The 20,979-nt window shown below is 36.2% G+C and overlaps 1 protein-coding gene across 2 annotated transcripts in view; it reads left to right on the plus strand.

Annotated features, from left to right (window-relative positions):
- The window catches only part of pou6f2 (POU class 6 homeobox 2), a 155,959-nt gene that overhangs the window by 41,092 nt on the left and 93,888 nt on the right, over positions 1-20,979 (plus strand). For both annotated transcript variants that reach the window (XM_006634318.3, XM_006634319.3), the window contains exons 2-3: positions 134-231; positions 10,946-11,174. In XM_006634318.3, coding sequence (XP_006634381.3) covers positions 134-231; positions 10,946-11,174 — 327 coding nt within the window. The remainder of the gene's footprint in view (positions 1-133; positions 232-10,945; positions 11,175-20,979) is intronic.

A 20,979-nucleotide genomic window follows, 5' to 3' on the forward strand; every position in this document is an offset into this window, starting at 1 on the left:
ATTGATAAAGCACTTAGGCATATCATTTCCAGCTTGATGTTATGTGACATCACGGTGTGGCGATGTGCAGCTCTCCCCAGGCTGTAGCTATTAAACCTAAACCTTTTCTTTTTTTTTCCTTCCTTGTGCTCAGGAAACAGAGGAAGTGTGGTGCAGCCTGACACAGGCAGTGGCACGGCCGACCAGACCCAGCATAACCAGAGCCACCCTGCTTACCCTGTTGGACCACAGGTGGGTTACTGCTCCTTCTTTACCTCACTGACACGGCAGAGGGTGTCGGCATTCGCGAACAGGGTCGGAAACTGAGATGAGATAAAATAAGTTGTCTTCGGCTGCTTCTGCTTTCTTTCCTTCTTGCTCGCTATTGTTTTAACAAGACCAAGTGCTCATTGAGAGTTGATGCCTCTCCTCTTCACCAGGGAGTGGTAACATAAAAAATGTGCAAGATATTAGTGAATTTTCGATGTTTTGGTTCATATATCTAAACATATCTAAACAGTCTGACTGTATGCATTTACTTTATAACCAACACTAGGAACTGTAATGCAGTAGACATGTACCTAAGCTAGGCAGTGTTTAATGCATGGAATTCTAAAAGTATACTAATGTATTTGTTTTATTATGACAATTAATGTACTGGATACGAACTGTATGTACAGTAAGTAAACAGAAAATAATTATTTTGTCTGAATTTTCACTGTATATAAATGTATACAGTATGAGATATTATTTGAAGTATTACAAAGGCTTATTTTGCCTTTTATTTTTACTTGAATGTTTTTCATTGATATAATTCCGATAAAAACATGACTATTAAAATAAAAAGGACTTTCAGGGTTCAGAATCAACAAAACACAATTGCCTCACAAGGGTCTTGCAGAAATTCAGTGTCAACATTTTTTTCTATAGGCCCCAGACACCCAAATTCATGGTTACCCAACAAAAATAAACCATGCGTGGTGGGATTCACTGAATATTTAACTTTCATGTGGAGTTTCTGCCTTTTTGAAAAAGTGTCTAGTGATATCCAATGTGTTAAACCCTCTGTGAATATAGGCCAGCATGTTGCAGAAACAATATGAAACCAATCCCTAGATATTTCACCAGGAGCTTTTCATATTCACTGAAATGTTTAAGGTTTTTGTAAATTCCCTAGTGAAATATTTAGTGATTGAATGAAATCCCCAGTTTCGCTTTGTTACTATAATACATACAGTATATACAAGGAAGACACTGTAAAGTTACAGAATTGAATAATTTACATAGTCTAGTTCAAAAGCTTGTGTATGGGGTTATAAGAATTGTATAATAAGAATTGTTATAAGACTATAGTATAATCCTAGCTACAGTATGTTTTAGGAACTCCACAGAATACTTCAGGGAATGTATTAATCACTATAGGTTTTTGACTGAAATTCACAACTCTGACAATAAGTATGTGCAAAATGGTGTTATTGGTTTTCTGTTCCTGTGAGATAATAAAATTGACTAAATATTTAAAAGTGAATCTATTTACTAATAATTAGCATATACAGGTCTTATGTCTTGAATGAGGCAAGTGTTGCAGTTTCGACTGGAATTGATTTTGGATTGGTATCTGCAGGGATTGTTCAATCATGTCCTCTTACTGTACTTTCTGTCTTCCTGCTTTAGAGTCAAGAGCTACTAGAATGTGCTAGTGAGAGCTACTGTATAAACTCCAGCAAAGAAACAGGGATGAGGGTAAATTATTGCTGCCTTGCAGAAGAGCCTAAAGAGCTCAGAACAGGGTACTGCGTAATTACAGTAATTATTTATTTTTTGATGGTGGAGGCAAAATCTCAAAGGACAGCTTTTAAAGTTACATTGCAAAATCTCCTCAACTTTATAGGACTCCACATACACTTAAAATGTGCTTATTTAAGTCATTTTGCTTCTGTTTCTTGAACCTCCTTTGTCTTCTCTTAAAAAAGTAATGTTTTTTTTTAATTTTCTCCATTATCATCATGGTTAACACTGTGAATAGAACTCTGGGCTTAATTACAAAAGACTGTCAGCTTATCTTCCAAGGCAAGATCCATTTTGTTGTCAAATTTCACGCTGAGTAACGGGTCTCCATGGCCCAGTCCTCAAGTGAACCTTCTGTCTCTGTTATTGCTCTTTTTGTTGTGTTGACAGTTTTATATTCATTTTACTGGTTCACAGGAGTAAACAGCTCGATAAAGAGGAACCTCGCACTTAATTGGATTTATTGGTTTGATGGCATGGGGAGATTTAATGAACTACAGGCCTATTAGCACAGCACTCGATTGCCTTTGATCACACATTATCACAGCATTGAAGTGTTCCTAATGGTGTCTTTCTGAGGGCTTTATACAATTAAGGTGTTTAATTATGGTATTTAAGTGACCGACCACACCTCTGACAGGGCTCAGTTGAAAACTTGGCCTGTGATTTGTATACATATTTTAATTAAGAGAGTTGTGTAGCTTTTTAATAAAAAACAAGAAAAATGTTATGTTTCTCCTTTCTCACATTTAGCATCCAGGGGCCTGACTAGTGACTTATTGTCTGACAGATTACTTTTTTCATTAGCATAATAATTAGAATATTAGCCGTAGGTTCCTTTCTCTATTGAAAGTGACACTTTTTTGTGATCATAAAACACAGATTTTAAAGATCAAAAGGCTATGCACTTTTTCTCCTGGAGAGTCCCCTGATAAGTTAATGCTTAGTAGCACCTTATCAATAAATGGAATTAATAATGAAAGTCAGGAAATTTTTAAAAAGACACCAATTCCTGTGAGTCCTATAGATAAATGCAGGTCTAGTCCAATCTATCCCGCATTCACTGGGACAGCACTTATCACTGTGTCAGCAAGTCACACTGCATCTTTCTTACTGATGTCTTTCTATCCAGTTGTGCTCATTCCTGCCCCCTACTGCTTGCTCCTGCTCTCTGCCACTTCCGGCTGAACCTGCAATCTTTTTGGTACATTTAAAAATGTGTGTATGGTGTTTCAGCTACTCCCTGTTCAAACGCCATCTTACCTCTGCTTCATTGACAAATGACACTCTTACCTCTGCCAAGGATCTAATCTTCAACAACTCTGACGATCCCCTTCATGAAATCAAACCGCTTCCCTCCCACCTTCAATTGGCATCCAGTGGTCAGTCTGGCAGTTACCAAGGAAACAGCCACTCTCTCCAGGACTCAGCCTCCCAAAGAAGAATATTTGACCACGTGGTTCAGCATTTGGCTTGCTGACTCTGTGCCCAATATGACATCAAAGACTGAAAAACACTTACTTACTTAAACACTTAACATTATAAGCTCAGCATTTACTCAGGCCTGCTCAAGTTAGTCTTAGGGGTTCTTACAACTATGTCCGTGTGAACAAGCTGTTAGCCCTCAAACCAATGTAGCTCAAAACGAACACATTCCTCTAGTCTAAGTGATCTGTTTTAGTTGCAATTGCATGACTGCGATTATCTGACTTTATGGGATGAAGTACACTACAGTATATGAGATATGGTACACATGTCTAAAGTAGCTGATCTTATTATTTCTTATTTATAATAATGTTATTATTTTAAGCATTTTATAGCATTTTTTATTCTGCTTACTTTTGAGTACAGAGCATATTTGACTCCCTCCCTTTTGGGATTCTGGCATACAGTAAGTCATAATTGTTTCCTCAACCTAATGACTTACCTTGTTCCTCACATAAAGCAGACTGAACATACAGTACCTGCAGTTAAAGTGCTGTGTCTCCTTCTAATTACATGGTTGGTTCCTCAACATTGTACCTAACCATTGTCCTTTAAACAAAAAAATTGTTTTGCTAAAGCTGTGACTTGATATCCCTTTGTAATCTTAGCATTTATATTCTCCGGCAGTGTGGGCAAAACACAGCTTGGTTCACTCCCATGCATTTCATGGCCAGACTGAATTGCAGTCCCCTCCAAGTTGACAACAGCAGCCACACTACAGAGCACATCAGATGGAGAAGTCAGAATCTGTTTCACCAGTTGAATTAAGTGGGAGCTTTATGAAGGCGTACTAACCCAGACTGGAATTCAGCCAGGATATTAGGATTAGGAACATTGCACTTTCATAACCTGCCATGGGATTTTTAATGACCAAATACTCAGCATCTTGGCTTAATGTCTCATTCAAAGGATGTACCACTAAGCGCACAATAGCCTTGGTCAGCATGGTAATGCACGCTCAGTGTGTATGTGGAAATGATTTGGAAATTCTGGTCCAGATAGAAGATCATCAACTACTGGTCCAGCAGCACCACTTACTGCAGCAATCAAGGCATCTTTGGAGGTTTCCCTCTCCGGTACTGACCAGACTCAGCTTTATTTAGCCTCTGGGGCCTGACGAAATCCAAGGTTTCAAAAGTAGTAAAGCTGCTGCCTTAAAGAGACAAGTAATGCCTTAAGGTAAAGCCAAATACCTGAGCTGCTATTACCTCCAAAATGATCAAACCCAACAAGAATTCTACTATTCTTTTTTGGTTATTGTTAGATTTTTAGATATTGTTTTAGATATCACTCTTCTCCACAGCTCCACTTACTGTGTTTTATTGTATTGGATCTGTTATCTTGTGTATTAATGCAATATCTTGAATCCTTAAGCTCTGTATTCTCATACTCTGTACTGTATGTGGGGCTTATTCGGTCATTTCTGCCTCATCCCTTGGCCAGGCAGCCAACACTCACACATCACTGTCATCTTATCAATACACACTTTGACGGTTTTGCATCCCAACTGAACAAAGTGGTTTTGATTGTTGTGACTAATGCCTCCTATTAAAGGATCAATATGGTTAGACACATTGCTCTCAAAGCCTTATATTATACAGTAACTGCAGTGAAGTTAAAGCAATAGGAAAGCATTTATCTTAATGCTAATCCTTCTTTGCCCTTTTTCATCAGCATGGTAATACACGCTCAGTGCGTATTGGGAAGCTATTATGTATTATTCCTCTGTACGGCAAGTGGAATCCACTTTGCTGTTGACTTGCAAAAGGATTGTACAGTAAGTCCTGTGCTCCTGTGATAGACGTGACTCGGTGCAGTTCTGAAGAGCAGAGCGGAGGCATCACTAATGGAATCACAGCACAGCCCAGTCTTCCTGAGAGTAAATCCGTTCTAAGCCTGGCATTGTGTTTTCCAAAAATTCCTAAGATAGTCGAATTTGTAAAACTATATTTTTGCCTCATTACTAAAGGTTGAAAAATGGGCTGGACTAGAATACGAGCAAAAGAGGTAGGATAGCTATGTTAAAGACAACAAAAGTCACAGTCTTGTTTATGGTTTGGCAATACTGTGTTGCTATACTGTATCTGTATTGTAATGTGAAATAAGTTAATTGTACAGCAATTGTTATTTTTGTGTTGTCACACTAGTGCAATGTTTGAAGGGAAATATTTTCCCAGTGTCTTTTACCCCCAAAAGCCAAGAGTACCATTATCAATCAAAAGAAAGGTGGAAACACTACATCCACCCATACGTTTTCCAACTGTTTCTTCCAATTCGGAAGCTGGAGTCTAACTGGCTTGCAATGGGCACAAGACAAGATACACACTGAACAGGATGCCAGTCCATCACAGACACATTGACACAAACTCACACCAGAGACCATTTTACCTTAAGATAATTAACCCACCAAAATGTCTTGGTTGTCCACTATCAGGGAGAACATTAGCTCCATACAAATAGCAACTCAGGATGGAACTCAGGGCCCCAGTGCTGCAAGGCAGCCATGCTACAGTAACACCTGCACCACCATGCCACCCATAAACACAACACCACCAAAAATATCATCTCAGTCTATACCTCTGAAAGGTTCCCATCAAAAACACCTCTATGGTATGACTGTGCAACTGGACAGCTGGTCTGCTGGTCAGGATTGCTGATCTTGTCCCATATGTTTCAGATTATATAGTTGCAGCCAGGTTGTGTCACTTCTATGTCATGTTTCTAAACTTGCATGTGTCTTATTTTCATATTTCAAGTCTTCCTATATACACATTTAAATAAATGTGTACAATAACTGTACTGTATCTTTACTTATCTATACTCCTAGAAAATGTTTAATATGTATACATGTGAACATCTCTTTTTTCATGCCAGTATATGAATGCATAGCATGTACTGTGTACTGTATGCATGTTTAAGTATGCAAGCTGTATATATATTACAGTGTATGCTACAGTATATATGCTACATATATGTTTCAGTTTTTTTAATTACTATTCCATATGTAGTGTGACAAGATTTATTAATGAACTAGTTTTCCCTTTCAGGTAGTTGTTGAAAAGTACATTATTATTTATTGAAAACCCAAAGCCCATCCTGAGAAGGCAAAAGCCCTTTAAAAGAAGATCTCTACAGGGGAGAGAAGGTCTTTGTGCCTCTAGTCTTTTGGTCCTACAGTAGCTTCCTTGATCATGCTGCAACAATCCTCTTAGATAAAGCTCGGGATCGTCAATCAGATCACAGGTCACATAATCACATCACAGGGGGTTTCATTGGATTGCTACAACAAATGCACTGCCACTGAAGCAACTGCCATGGAAACAGTGAAACTAAAGAGCCGCTTATTCAGGCCATCAGCAAATTATGAATGCTGGAATCCAAAGGTGTGCATTAAAGAAGGGGCTCTAAACATTAATTAATGATTTTAAATTAAATTATCCCTATTTAATATCCACTGTCTTGCAAAAGTATTGAAACCCTTGCACAGTTTTAAAGCTTTAAATCTTGCAGTCAAAACATTTTGATGCAGCAATTAATATTTATTGTACAGTGTATACACACCCAACTACATATATTCAAAGGACAAACCAAAAGGAAAAAATAAATAGATAATTCATTTGAAAGAAAAATGTAAAAGTCTTGATTGCTAAAGGTCTGGCAAAACTAAATTAACTAGTAAAGGTTAATTCCACACTGAAAAGTAAAAGATTAAACATAACATTACAAAACAATTGTTTCTTCTATCTCATGGTACTGTAATTTAGCATGGAATTACCTTTCCTAGTTCCTTTGCAGCCAGCACACGCTGATGTGGTTCCCCACTCCAACATCTAAATTATTTTAGATACCAAATATGAGCGTAATGAGCCAAACAGTTCAGTGGCCTCACAAATATTTGTGGTTCACAAGATTTCCAAATCAATACACCTGTCTCTGTAAGATCAGGTAGTGAATTTCAAGCAAAGATTAAGATCAAGAATATTTCAGATCAGCTTGTAAATAAAGTTGCACAAAAGCACAGATCAAGAGAAGGGTATAGAACATTTTAGAAGATCCTTAATATCTCTTGTAGCCTGGAGAAGGCTCCCAGACACTGTTGTCCGTACAAAAGTTGCAACTGAGCCAGGATGAAACTGGTTTGGGATGCCACTGTGAGACCATTGGCAAGTTGGAAAGAGCTACAGAGTTTAGTCCATGAGTCAACAATATTGTGGTCACAGTAGGGCCTCTACCAAACTAAAATAAAAGATCTGAAATCCTCCATTTGATTTACAGCATGGCACTTATGTGATATGCAAACTTACACTGTAATATTCATGTGATCTGCAAACATACAGTAAATGGTTTTGTTATCAGACAACACAAACTTAGAAATGCTTTTAAGACTAAAGCAAACATAGATGGAGCAAATTGTTGAACAATTTTGGGAGAAACCCAGCTTCAGACTTAAAACTGGAACATAAATTTCTGCAAGGACAATGATCCAAAAGCAAGGCTGAAGCTAGACTGGATTTGCTTAAGAGTAAGAGCATGAATTTCCTTGAGTGGCCCAGTGAAAGAGACCTGGTTTAAATCCTATTATGAATCTATGGGAAGACTTGAAAACTGCTGTCCATAACTGATCCCCAAGCAACGTGAGACCATTTGAATAAATCCACCAGGAAGAGTGGGGAAAAATTGCAATTGGTTCATAATAGTAAGTCAAAAGATTTAAGGTGCTGTAATTGCATATTTAACTTATATACAGTAATTACGAATTAACAAGACTGTTCTTTAAAAAATAAATAGGAGATATACCAATCAAATTTTGAACTGGAAGTCTTACATTTAGTCTGTCTTTTTGGTATTATGTACCTTTTTTGTGCTTTAGATAACACCTGTAAATTAATTGTGTTTCTGTATTATAAATAAATAAAAAGTTCTGTAAAAAAGAGGGAGTCTTTAAAATAATGGAGAAGTTTACTGAATTTTAGGTTGGGGATGCCTTTTAGGATTTTGAATACTTGTATAAGGTCCCCTCATAGGCATATTGTGCAATTCTGTAATACACGAGCACTGTTCCGGTTTTGAGAGACAAAGTTAGTGTTAAATCTCTTGTTTCCTTAGGTACATCTGGTAAGATACCATGGGGCCCCTTAAAATGTATTAATCTTGAGTGATTCTATTAACCAAAACACTTCTGACTCTTCAATGCTAAAACTACTTAGTATAGAACTTTGTTTTGCTGCCTAAGGCATGTTGAGCACCTAACTGAAATATTAATTTGCAGCATTAGCCATTTCTCTTTCATTTGTCTAAAAGTTTTCAGTTATCATTCCATATCCTGTAAATTTTACTTCATCTTTAATGGTTCTTTAATGGTTGTAGTATTACTTAAAATAACTTTCACTTTCTCTTTTGGCCTTTCTATTTGATCTTTTTTTTTACCAGTGCTTGTAATTCATTGTACTTTTTTGACAAGATTTTATTTTTTAATTCATTTGAAAGTTTTCTCTTCCCTTATATTTGCTTTGTTGAACCACTTTGAGTTCGGCTTTAAACGAAATCTGTTAAAACTATTGCCATCAGTTCTCTTCTGATTCGGCATGCATCCTTTCCCGTTCAACTTCTCAAAGCCTGGTCTCTTTTTTTTTAGTCTGCTTTACTGAATTCTGGACATTTTCAACAAGTATTTTAAGCATGCCTTGTTTGTTCACAGTTGCCCAATGTTTCTCTCACCTCCATTTGCCCCACTCTTGTCTCCATAGTTTGAAAAGTCAAGATTACAAGAGTTTCCATTCGCATGAGCTCTGTCATACTTAACAATATCTGCCTCTTTCATTCTTTTGCTGTATTTATGAAGAAAGTTGAAGTCTCCCGCAAAAAACACTTCTTACTTTGCACAAAAATTCTTTGTTTCATTACACAGTGTTAAACTGTAATTAATATCATCATTTGGTGGTAATTAGAGAACTCTTAAGTCCTAAGGAACCAAAGATTTCTGTGACAAAACAGAAAAATGAGGCCACATTTAATGCCAGCATGTGGCTACCTAATTATTTAAGGCTATAAAATACAAGGAATAAATATTATTAATCACCCAGATCATTTAGATGTGTGTATGTAAAATATTTAATGTTATAGAATATTATTGTTTTCGAATATTCATTGTGAATATAAACACAAACTTTTGCCTGGAAACAAAAATGTTTTCACAATGTCTGAATGATATTGAATATTGTTCATTGCTCCCTAGTGTCTGTTCAAGTGTTACATCTTGGCAGATGGTCAAGAAGAGGTCTAATGATGTTCACATTTGCCTGGGAACATTCGTTAAGGCACTGTACATTACTGTACAAAAATAAAATAAAATAAAATGCTAAAACATATACTGTATCTATAGTCACTATAAGCCATGAGAATAAATTTTATACCAAAGCAAAATAAATAGGATATTATTAGTTTCTACTGAAAAATAGACCCCAATTATTAAACACAGCTCTGCCAGTATCATAGATCTGTACTGGGGAATTCATTCAGCTTTTCCACTGAGCCTGTGATAAAAAGATGAAGACTCTCCATGCAATGGCAGGTGATGCTAAGAGCATTCTCCTACATGGAGGTGCCATTACACATTGTCTACTTGTCTACATCAGAACAATGGTGAGAACAATGTTGTGTATTTGAAGCAAATTAAGTAGGATGTTTCACTCTTTCCTGGTCCTGGTTGGTCAACCGTGGTTCCATTTCTCAGTGACTTAGAGGACCAGTCTTCTAGGCGAACTGAGTCTCAATTTCTCAGACCGGTTATTAAATCTCGGTAACAAAATAAATTCATTGACATTATAGAAATTTATTTTACTAATTTCAATTGAAGCAGAAAATCATGAACTTTGTGAAAGTACTGTGAGTAACTATGTTGTCGCAAACTCACATTTGAGTTCCCACAAATTGCGACATAATGCGGCCCTTCCTGCTCACTAGTCACTGAAATAACTAATGTAATGTGATGTACAAGCAAAAAAATACAGGTTGTGTAGCAGACATTTCACCGCAGAAATGTGATCTGCACGCAGAGTTAACAAGTACTGTAAGTAGTATTTGTCGACAAAACCGACAATCATTAGAAATGAAGAGCAAAATTTCTATTGAATTAAAAGAGATATGTTAACAAACCTGCTTGTTTACAATGTAATGAGGCCACAACATGTCACTGGACATTTTGTTGGCTCGTTCTGAATCACTGAACATGACATTGCACTTACCTGGAAATGTAATCTATTTTGAGATGTAAATTGGAGATTTTACTGTTACTGGAGCTACTGTGAAATACACTCATCAATGGAACAAGTAATAGGTTTATTACTTGTTCCTTTGCAGCCTACGCATGCTGACGCAGCTACCCACCTGAACTACTACACTCATCAATGCTGATTCTTTCTAACCCTGAAATATGAAAATAGCATTGCAGTTACCATTTAACAGATAGAAACAAACACGTTTATGTTTACGAGTGTCTATGAGATCTAAAAGAATTTAACTGGTTTATACTATTTTTCACCATATTGCTCATAGATGTACAAATCATTAACACAGTCACGCTATGTTAAAAAGATATTTTGCATTTCAAGGTGTTAAATGTGATGTGGCTCTTGAAGAGACTGGTCCTCGAGTGTGCCGCTGCCTGTTAACAGTCCATGTGTTTGTATTCTAGCCTTTGTTGGCAGCACAGCAGCTGGCATCGGCGGTGGCAGGGGTGATGCCCGGGGGCACTCCAGGCCTCAATCAGCCAATCCTCATTCCTTTCAACATGGCCGGGCAGCTGGGTGGACAGCAGGGCCTGGTCTTGACTCTCCCCACTGCCAATCTGACCAACATTCAAGGCCTGGTCGCAGCGGCAGCAGCAGGAGGCATTATGACGCTACCATTACAAAACCTTCAAGGTAAGGACACACCAGACAATCACTCATGACTGGTTTATAGTCAGGGCCCATGCGGCTCTGTATAGGCGATTTTGAAAAAACAACAATCAAGAAAGTTTTCCTTAAGTTATACGCTAAGAACAAGACTAAAGTCTGTGGACTCCACAACTCTACAATATAGGTCACCACTGTCAACATATTTTTACCCCTTTAAGTCTCTTAACTGCCTAATAAAACCACTATTCTCACATGAGGAATAGATCACCACTGATGTAAAAGAAGAAAAGAGTCCTTCGCATACAACATGTTCATGAAGAATTGATAATACTATTTATCATTCAAACCAATCTATTGTCCAGTCATTATCTAAACTACGGTAAATCCAAAGGAAACCAGGCATTAAACACAAAGCTATATAATTTCTGTATTTTTTTACAACAATACGTTGCCAGATCTGAAATATTGTAATGTCTTTTTAAATAACATTATTTAATTATCCCTTCAATTATCACATGGATACATTCACAATCATTCGTCTAAGAAAAGTTTCCACTTTCTTATAAACAAGGGCCAAAGAAGTACCAGTGCAGTGCTTAATCTTTTAAGCATAGTTATGTAAAGAAAAAAATACAAACAAGACATATTTCTAAAAGGCAGATAACAGTATTTTGGGCATAAAATTTCTTTACATATTATACAGTGAAGAGAAAATGAAACCAAAGAATTTTAAGCAGCACCCTTCTTTGAGCATGATACAGTTTTCCTCTTAGCACAAAAACAGCAGTGGGTAGTTTCTGTTTCCAGTACACCTTCCTACTACTGTAAGCACGATCAAAATACAGTAAATACTACTTATTCAGGCTTTTATTAAATAATATTTTGTGGTACTGCATTATCTGCCTAGTAATTTTGTCCATGTCTGGTCTATACAGTATATTGTAAAGCAGCTTTTTCTATTATAAACCGCTAAACCGATTTCACAATAATGATGAGGCAAAGGAGGCAATAATCTGTCTGCATCTTGAGTAATGGGAGGGACACAGAAGAGAGTTTTTTTTAAGTAAAAAATCAGGGTGAATAAAAGGTCATCTGTGGAAAAAAAGTATTTCTTTCTCCTGTAGGCTAGATTCCTTACCTGTATGCTGAGGTTTTTTAATTATAGGTCAGTGTCGTGCGCAAGCTTGCAACAGCACTTTAAGCTTCTCTTAAGCATAAAGTGTGCTCTCTTCTTTCTCTCCACTTGCCTGTCTGTCCACATGGCTTTACTTAACTTTGCCTTTTAAACTTTAATGCCAAATGTTCTCTTTTGATCATAGTTGTAAATGGTTTTCATTTTAATGTTTAAAATATTGTCTCTTTTATACCATTAGATTGAGCTGAGGAACCTGTCGGTCATAAATCTTAGATGAGGAGGACACGCTAATGCAAAAAAATGTGCTTGTATAAATTTGAAGAGTGTAAAGCAGGAGGTTGAAGATTAAAATAATGCCAGACCAGCATAAAGTAGAAGTCTAACAAAGTGAGGAAAGGAGGCCATTCAAAGCAGATGGGTGAAAAAAAACGTAATGGACAAACATGCATAAATAACAACATGCTCAAGAATAGGCACCAATCGGTAGCTGTAATAAATTCTATCATATATTTAGAGTTACTCTTCTGCTGTACATGCATCAAGCAGTACTTATCCTTCATAATGTGTCTTCAAGGCCTCGACTATATGTTCAAAATCTTTTATTCAAGACAACACTAGTAGAATATGAGAACACAAGCCTTTTTCTCCTGTTTTTATCCTGAATGTGAAAGTCACAATAAATGTAATCTTTTAAAAGATATGTCAAAGGGCCATTTCAAAACCACACATAATTGCACTTTTCTCTCCCAGTTTTAACTTTTCTGATATAAAGGTAACAGCAATAATAACAATTTCTTGTATTTTTACATTGCTTTTCATTCCAGGTATCCCATAGTGCTTCATATACCCATCTGGGTGACAAGCAGTAGCTATTTTACCCTACTAGTCCCAGTAAACAGTAGTTCAGGTGGAGAAATGACAAATTGCTCATAATTTGTATTAAGGAGGAATTTAGGGAAGCCAGATTATTCAAAACCAGCCTGGAATTTAATCAGGACACCAGGGTTAACACCCCTAATTCTGCCATGGAATCCTTGATGATCAACTATTCAGGACCTTGGTTGCACATTAGTTAAACAATATTTAGAGGATAGAAGTTACTGTACATCACATTGTCCTCTGTCATCATATCGGGACACTGGTTTAGAAATTGTGGTCCACTGGGAAGAGTGCCATCTACAGTATAATGAAAGGGAACATGGAACTTCTTCACACCCGATGAAGGGTCCACCACCGAAACATTATGTTTCTTTTCTTCTCTTGTCAGCATGAAATAAACCTTTACTTGTTCCTTTGCAGTCTATGCAGGCTGCCACAGCTACTGTACCTACCTGTACCCTTCTATAATATAGTTTTATTCACATTAACCAAACTTTTGGTTTATTTAGAATCGTTCTGGTTTGTAAAGTACTATGTGACATGATGTAACTAAGAAACCTGTTCAAAGATTGCTGTTACCCCCAATTTGGTCTTGGACGCTCTCAGAACAAATGTTTTTATTTGACAGACTCACCTGAGTCAAGGAATCTGTGCATTCGGAATGCACCTTGTCTTGAAAGAGATTTACTTACATTACTTCCTTTTCAGAGTAGATATTTCAATCTCTTCATCCTAAAGTGCTACTAAGAGAAAACCTGGATTATAATAGAGAGAGGGAGTGACATCAGTCACAAATGATTCTAAATGTCTTGACTCAATCCAACCCCACTGGCCACGTCATGAATTTTTCTATTACCTTGTCCTATGTTATCAGACTGTATTAAACTGAAGGCTGCTGGCACAGCACTTCAGCACAGATCCCAGTTGTGCTTAGATTTGGCCTTTGGTCTTAATAACCAGGAGTTTAATGCAGTCCAATACCACTGCGTGAAAGAAATGAGCTGATTACAAGACCCAGGAGCAAGTGTGTTTTACAGACTGGCTGCTTTCATCTAATTAGTGTCAGATCACATTGAAAAAAAAACATTTGCCCCAGTAATGAGTGAAAGATTAAGGCAGGGTTTTCAAACAGCTGCATTTACGACCCATCCAATAACTACAAAATAAGGGGGGTTATTTATAAAAGCCAGTGGAACTAAGTTCCTCGGACTTCGTACTCCTGAACATACAATATGCACTTCAAATCCTAGTCCTATAGGAATTTGAATAGCTGCTGACTAAACATTGTGATCAAAGTGTTCTTTTTTTTCTTGAATTTTATGGAGGAGTCATTTAATTATCATTTATTTAAACTAATATGAACTACAGAAAATATTTTAAATGTATCTAGAAAACAATTAAATTTAAGTAAGGGATGTTTTCCCCTGTATTAAAGCTGTATGTTATTTTGGAACTAATCTTTTATTTACACTCTCTTAAAAAACATAGACTTAAAACATTTAATACTAAAGCTAATTGTATTGGCTGTGATAAGTGCAGGGTTAGGCCCTAATATAAAGTTAAGGCAGTGCCTAAATAACACCTTCCATCTTGGAGTAGAATGCACGTGACAAACACCACTGCTGACATTGCTTGTTATTTGTCAAAAAGATTAATGCTGGGACACGTCTAGGGCTCCTGTAAAAATATTTCCAGTTGAAAATAAAAAGAAAAGGTCAAACAAAGATATGCTGCGTGTTGCAGTGGGCATTCCATTTAAAACCTATGGAAAAAAAACACATTTCTAACAACACTTGGTTTTGCTTGGAAGTAAAACACAATCCTTTATTTATTTCTCATCACATGATGTATGTTGCTGTAACACGTTCTCCATGAGTGATGTCATTTACGTTTTGTCAGTAATGTGCTTGGGAGTGCTGCTGTATAAGACAGTAAGGCACTTGTGAATGATGGTAAGTCATTTGGAAATTTGGAGCTGGTCTGTTTTCCAATAAAGCTAATGATGACAGTAGTACTCTCTGGATGACTCCAAAAGATTATCCCCATGAAACAACAGCAGGTACTCTGAAAACTGAGAATTATCTGATACAAACACTGCTCTTAGTTAAAGTGCTTTAAGATTTATTCAGTTTGACTTTGACTGTGGCAATTCAATGAATTAGTTTCAATTCAGTGAATTAACATTATCAAGGCAAGGTTTGAAAAGACATAACCAAAAATCATCTTGATATCCGGAAATTAAAATGAAGAATTTTACCACTTGACACTGCTCTCTCATAATGGCATTTGCACACATTTTTGTCCAACGTCTTCTGTTCCAAAGTTTGAAAAGTGCTTACGGGCTTATATAATGGCATAACATGTAAATTCAATGAGTACAAATATGTAATTTTGATATCGAATGAAAAAAATAATATTGGCTAAGAAAACATAGATACTGGACTCCAATTCAATATACTGTACAAGAACAATTGTTTTAAAATTCAGTTGTTAAATTGTATTAAGTACTGTACATACAGTAGGTACTAGTACATTGAGAATGACTTACCGTAAGAAAAATCAGAATATTCGGGGACATGCAAACATGGAAACAAACACGGCTTAAAGAGAGGCTACAGTATGAAGCCACCCTCTGGTTGAAACGAAAATGGTAGAGGGTTTTATCACACAGATAAAATATAAAGTTGATTTATTTTGCTAAAGAAAACAAAAGGCACGATTAAGACCACTTCTGCCAAGTGCTGGCTGCTTATACTAGCTAGCTAACACCGTTTAGTTCCCTTTATATGGCTAAAATGGACATTTTGAAAAACCGTCCTGACAGCAGAACCCCCAGAGCTTGTGATAATATGCTTGTGTTCTACGTGCTCTAAGGAAAGAATCCACTACTTTTAAGGCTGCCATTTGTTTCTTTTAAACATTAGTAACCTCTGAATGTGTTCTCTACATTGATGTATACAGTACCAGGGCTACTCTTTTCATGTGATGTGCTGGCACCATGATAAAGATGGATTGTGGTCCCTCTATTTCCTTCTGTGTGGATGCTTAAGCATTTTTAGAGCCCTGCCATATTACATTGAGCACAACTAAAAGCTGTTTTCCTCAGTGTTTCCTCAAAGGACAAGCACTTTGTCATAGTTATCGTTATTTCTTTGTTAAGGCTACTCCGAGTTTAGTAAGGTCAGACTAAATAAACTGTGTGATTGTTATAATGTTGCTACATAATTGGTATTTGAAATACTGTAGACTTACGGTGTTCCAGTGCAAATAATTGTCTTCACAGAAAAAAAAAATGAACCTCGACCTTTGACACATCAATCCGCTTTTGAGTTGTCTCATTTTTTTCCGTTCTTTCTTTTCTGAAAATGAAAAACTGAAGAAAGTCTTTTGTTCGCTGTCCGACTTGGTCTAGCATGAAGAGGTTGGAAGCGAATAAATCTTCTCAGCGTTGTAACTACTTGCTTACTTCTATAATCCAACATTGTGCATAATTTTGTTTAACTGGGAGATGATTGTAGGTGAAAGTCTTGTTCCTTTGTATTCATCTTCAAGAATACATGAAATAGCTTTCAGAATCTACATAACAGCCATACCCCACTTATGTATTGTAATGAGTACCGATGTCAGTAATAATCAAAATGATGTTTCTGTTAAAGAATGCTTTTCAGAGCATTGTACGTGTGTTATGGGTTTAGGTATGACAAAGATTATGGAAATCATTCTCCTCATTACAACACCAGAGAATAGGCTCCTGAGGGAAGATCAAAATATTTCTTTGCTACCTAATAGATGTCTGGCTGAATCGTTTTTCATCTGCTCTTGCCATCATGAATAGGTCTTTGAGAGGCTACTTTATACAGCATGTGAGCTTTCAATGTTGCATGTTCCAGAATTCCTTCACAGAGAGCAAGCTGTAAAATGCCACTGTTCAGTGTCACATTTTCACTCCTGAATAGCCTGCACTCTTTCACATAACAATAAATAAAAAAACCTACAGGATTTGATGGTAAATATACCACAATGTTCCTTCAGGAATGAATTGGTAAAAATTATGCTGGACCCCTGTTTCAGATATGAACCATACAGATGTAGGATACCTGTATGATTTTTAAGTTGATGCTTTTATCTTACAGTACTCTTTTTTACCATGAATCATATAAATGAAATTTGTGTGTGTTGTAATGACTATTCTAACCTTGTCAACTGAGAGAACACAAGACATATGATCAAAAACAAAGGCACAATCAAGACCTTTTTTAGTAGAATTTTTGTAAATAATTGGAAAAACTCATAGTTTAGTGATTAAACTTTTCAACTTTGCATTTAGTGTGACCAAATACGGTTACTCCACCTAATCCAAGTGAAGATTCTGCAATAAGGTTTTATGTAATTGGTGACACATTTGTGAGTCTGTGTTCTCCTTATTCTATTTGTGAGTTTGTGTTCTCCTTATTCTATTGTGCAGTAAACTAGTTATGAGTCTGAACTATTTAAGCATATTGAAAAAAGTTTGTAGTTGTTGATTAGCATTGAGCTTTGGATGAAGAAAAAGCACACTGAAATTTTCTTATCTCTTTTTGCTTGAATTTCTTTCCTAAATTCCAGAGGACACTTAGCTAAAAGGAGAGAAAAAAGGAGAGAAAAAAAACGTGTATTATAAAAAATCATTGGCCCATGAGGGTTTATTAAGAACAATAGTGTTTCTGTATTCCCCAAATAAACAGCTTCAGTCCTATATCAGCACATTAAAGAGCCGTCTCTTTGTGGTTTAATTGGAAATGTTCTCCGCAATATGTATTCAACATCGGCATTTAATGATTTAAGCTCGCTGTGTTTGTAAGATAAGTCACTGGGGAGAAAGTTGTATTAAATAAATAATAGAGATAAAATTTATACCTCCATACATTTCAAAGCTAATGCAACTAGCAGTACAATGGGACTTCGCAGCACAAAGACTCTGAGCAGTAATTTGATTGATTTGTTGTGACAGCAGCCAAATAATTGAGAGTGAAAGGTGCCAACAGAGATGAAATATAGGATGAACCAGATTCACAAGGCAAACCCAGCAGCAAAAGAGACTGGATTTTCATTTTCTCCTCTTATTCCACTGATATCTAGTACTAGTATAATGTTTGTGTTCAGTAAGCGCTCTTTACTAGCAAGACACACATTTAGGCAGATAGAATGAATAAGTGTGAGATCAATTTAAGTCAAAGCCAACGCATTATTCAGGAGCCATTAAATATTTTGCATGCCAAGAGATATTATGAAAAGAAATTCAGAGACACGTTTGAAAGATTAATTTCAACTAAAAACTGAAGGGAATGTTTTCCAAGCTTTTCAATCTGAAAGGACTACCAAGAGACAAACAGTGGGATTTTCTAAGCTTTTTACTCTGGAGTAGAATTTTCCCTGCTTTTATTGAAAGCAATTATAGAAGTATGAAGCTGCCGATCAAGCTAGAGGTAATATAGGTATGAGAAACACAAAATAAAATGTACACTTATAAAGAATAATGGGATCTTAAATAGGGATCACCTAGAGTGAAAACAATGAGGATCAGATTTTGGGCTATAGCTAAATCTTTGTGCACAACCCATGATATAGAAAGGTATCTTTTCATTTCTTATGACAGATTTGGATATTGATATAAATATATGCTTTTGAGTAAAGCTGCATTTCTCAGTGAAAAGCAATTGGGTAGAAAAATAGAAGACTAAATGCTCTTGACACACAGTCTGATTAGGTGGAGGGTTTAACAGACCAAATCCCCACATGTTGCAGTGATACGCTCACCACAAAATTCGACCCTTCTCCCCTATGTAAAGCTTCTTTAGCACTGTTTAGTGATATATAATAGACAAATGGATCTGTTACTGTACATGTATGTCTAAATAAGTGTATGGAAGTGGATTAAACATTAAAAGACTTAAAAGCCTTACGATCTTGCAGAAAAAAAAAATCTTAAGTGAAAAATGAGCCTCCAAACTGGTTTTAAATTTCTTGCCACTTTCAAAGATTTTTGCTTCACGGTAGTGAAGTTTTGACTGATTAATAATAACACACATTCTTCCATTTTACCCACTACACTATTAAACTGCCCCATGGCAATGTACAGATGTCAACAACCTTGATCTCCAGTACTGGCTTACAATCGAATGTCGAACGAATACTATTTGTTTTGAAATGCTGCTACTTTCATTTTACAAGGTAAGGAACAGAGTGAAAGAAATTCTGCCAAGCATGGTAGACATGACAAAGACATTTATTGTAGATTACAAGAAAGGCAGGGAAATAGGATAAACATTTATTCACAAGATACTTGTTCACAACAACCTAATTTCAGCTGCTTAACGTTCCACCATATGTTGTTAAGCACATTTGCTAAAGTGCTGGGATAACCTTTCATATTGATGGTAACATTTATACATTGAAACCTAGCACACAGGCAACAGTGCATACAGTATGTTTTTTAGGATATACATGCATCTAGAACCTATTTTCGTTCTGTAATGTGTTTTAAATTGATACTCTTTTACATGTTTGACATTTTTGACATTTTTGAAAATAAAAAGTCTGCAATTCTTATTTCCAGTCCTTAACAAGCGCTCTTAGTGTTAATGAGGTATCGTATAAAATAGTTAATTGAATTTACCTCGTAAAGACCCTCGTAAAGATTTTAATTTTATCTAGATGATAACTGTTTTTTGTAAAGTAGTCCTGAAACCTTACAGCATTTATTCTGGTCTGATTTTTCAAAGTTATACAAAGAAAGATAATAATATAGTAAAATATAGAAATGTCTATTATTGACATTAATTTTAAAGAAATCGATTTTATGTTAAGTTTTAATCCCATTGAAAATAATGTGAAAATATATTTTGTAATTGACTTAATTATTATACTTAAACGTTATTATATACAGTACATACAGTGAAATGGCGGTGCAAACAAGCAGACCCCACATAAGAAGAAGAAAGTGAAATGGTCTGGGAAGAGTCCTGTGTTTGAACAGTTTTAAATAGACGTACTGTATAGGTGTATTTACAGACTGTATCAAACCTTTGAGGACCATACATTTATTTGCATTTATTTATCATAAAGTGTAATTGTATTATAGTATGTACCCCTGACAATGTTATTGATATGTTACAGTATATGTACTCTATATGTTTGTATTGTATGTATTTCTGTTGTAATATTAAAAAAAGCTTTAAAAATAGCATGTAGAAGTGCTGCAGGCAAGAAGAAATGCCCATTGCTGTGGAGCTTCTTATAGAAAGCTTGAATCAAATGAACAGGGCGGCAGATGCAATTCAGAACCGCACACAAACATTATCCAGCTGAGACTCTTAACAGTTTTAATCGCACTGTCTTTAATTCTGTATTATGTTACTTTTTGATGCTGCAGAGGGTCCTTAGACTGTTTTGTTTTATTTAGGTCAAGCCTCCACCCCTCTCCCAGCCATTTCCCTGAGCCTAACAGAACAGCTGTAAATAAGCGGTACCTGAGTCTAAGGAAATATTAACTCACAAGTGCTCAGGTGCGACAGAGATTCAAAAGGAGATAATCATAATGTTAGGAACTATTTTATAGAAAATACCAATCAGTTGGGCGGAGAGCACTCTGTAACCTCCTACTTCTTACACATGAAATGTTATAAACCATAATGGTTTACCGAAACAGCTGGTGTTGAATGTATGACTGGGATTGAAATTTGGAATCCTTTCTCTAACGATAAGCCATTACCAAACACCCTCTTTCATAGGTTTGCAGGATATTCTCCTTGTTTTGTCCAATGGAGGTCTGGCCCC

Source organism: Lepisosteus oculatus, chromosome 6 (assembly GCF_040954835.1).
Source record: "Lepisosteus oculatus isolate fLepOcu1 chromosome 6, fLepOcu1.hap2, whole genome shotgun sequence".
Classification (NCBI taxonomy): Eukaryota; Metazoa; Chordata; class Actinopteri; order Semionotiformes; family Lepisosteidae; genus Lepisosteus; species Lepisosteus oculatus.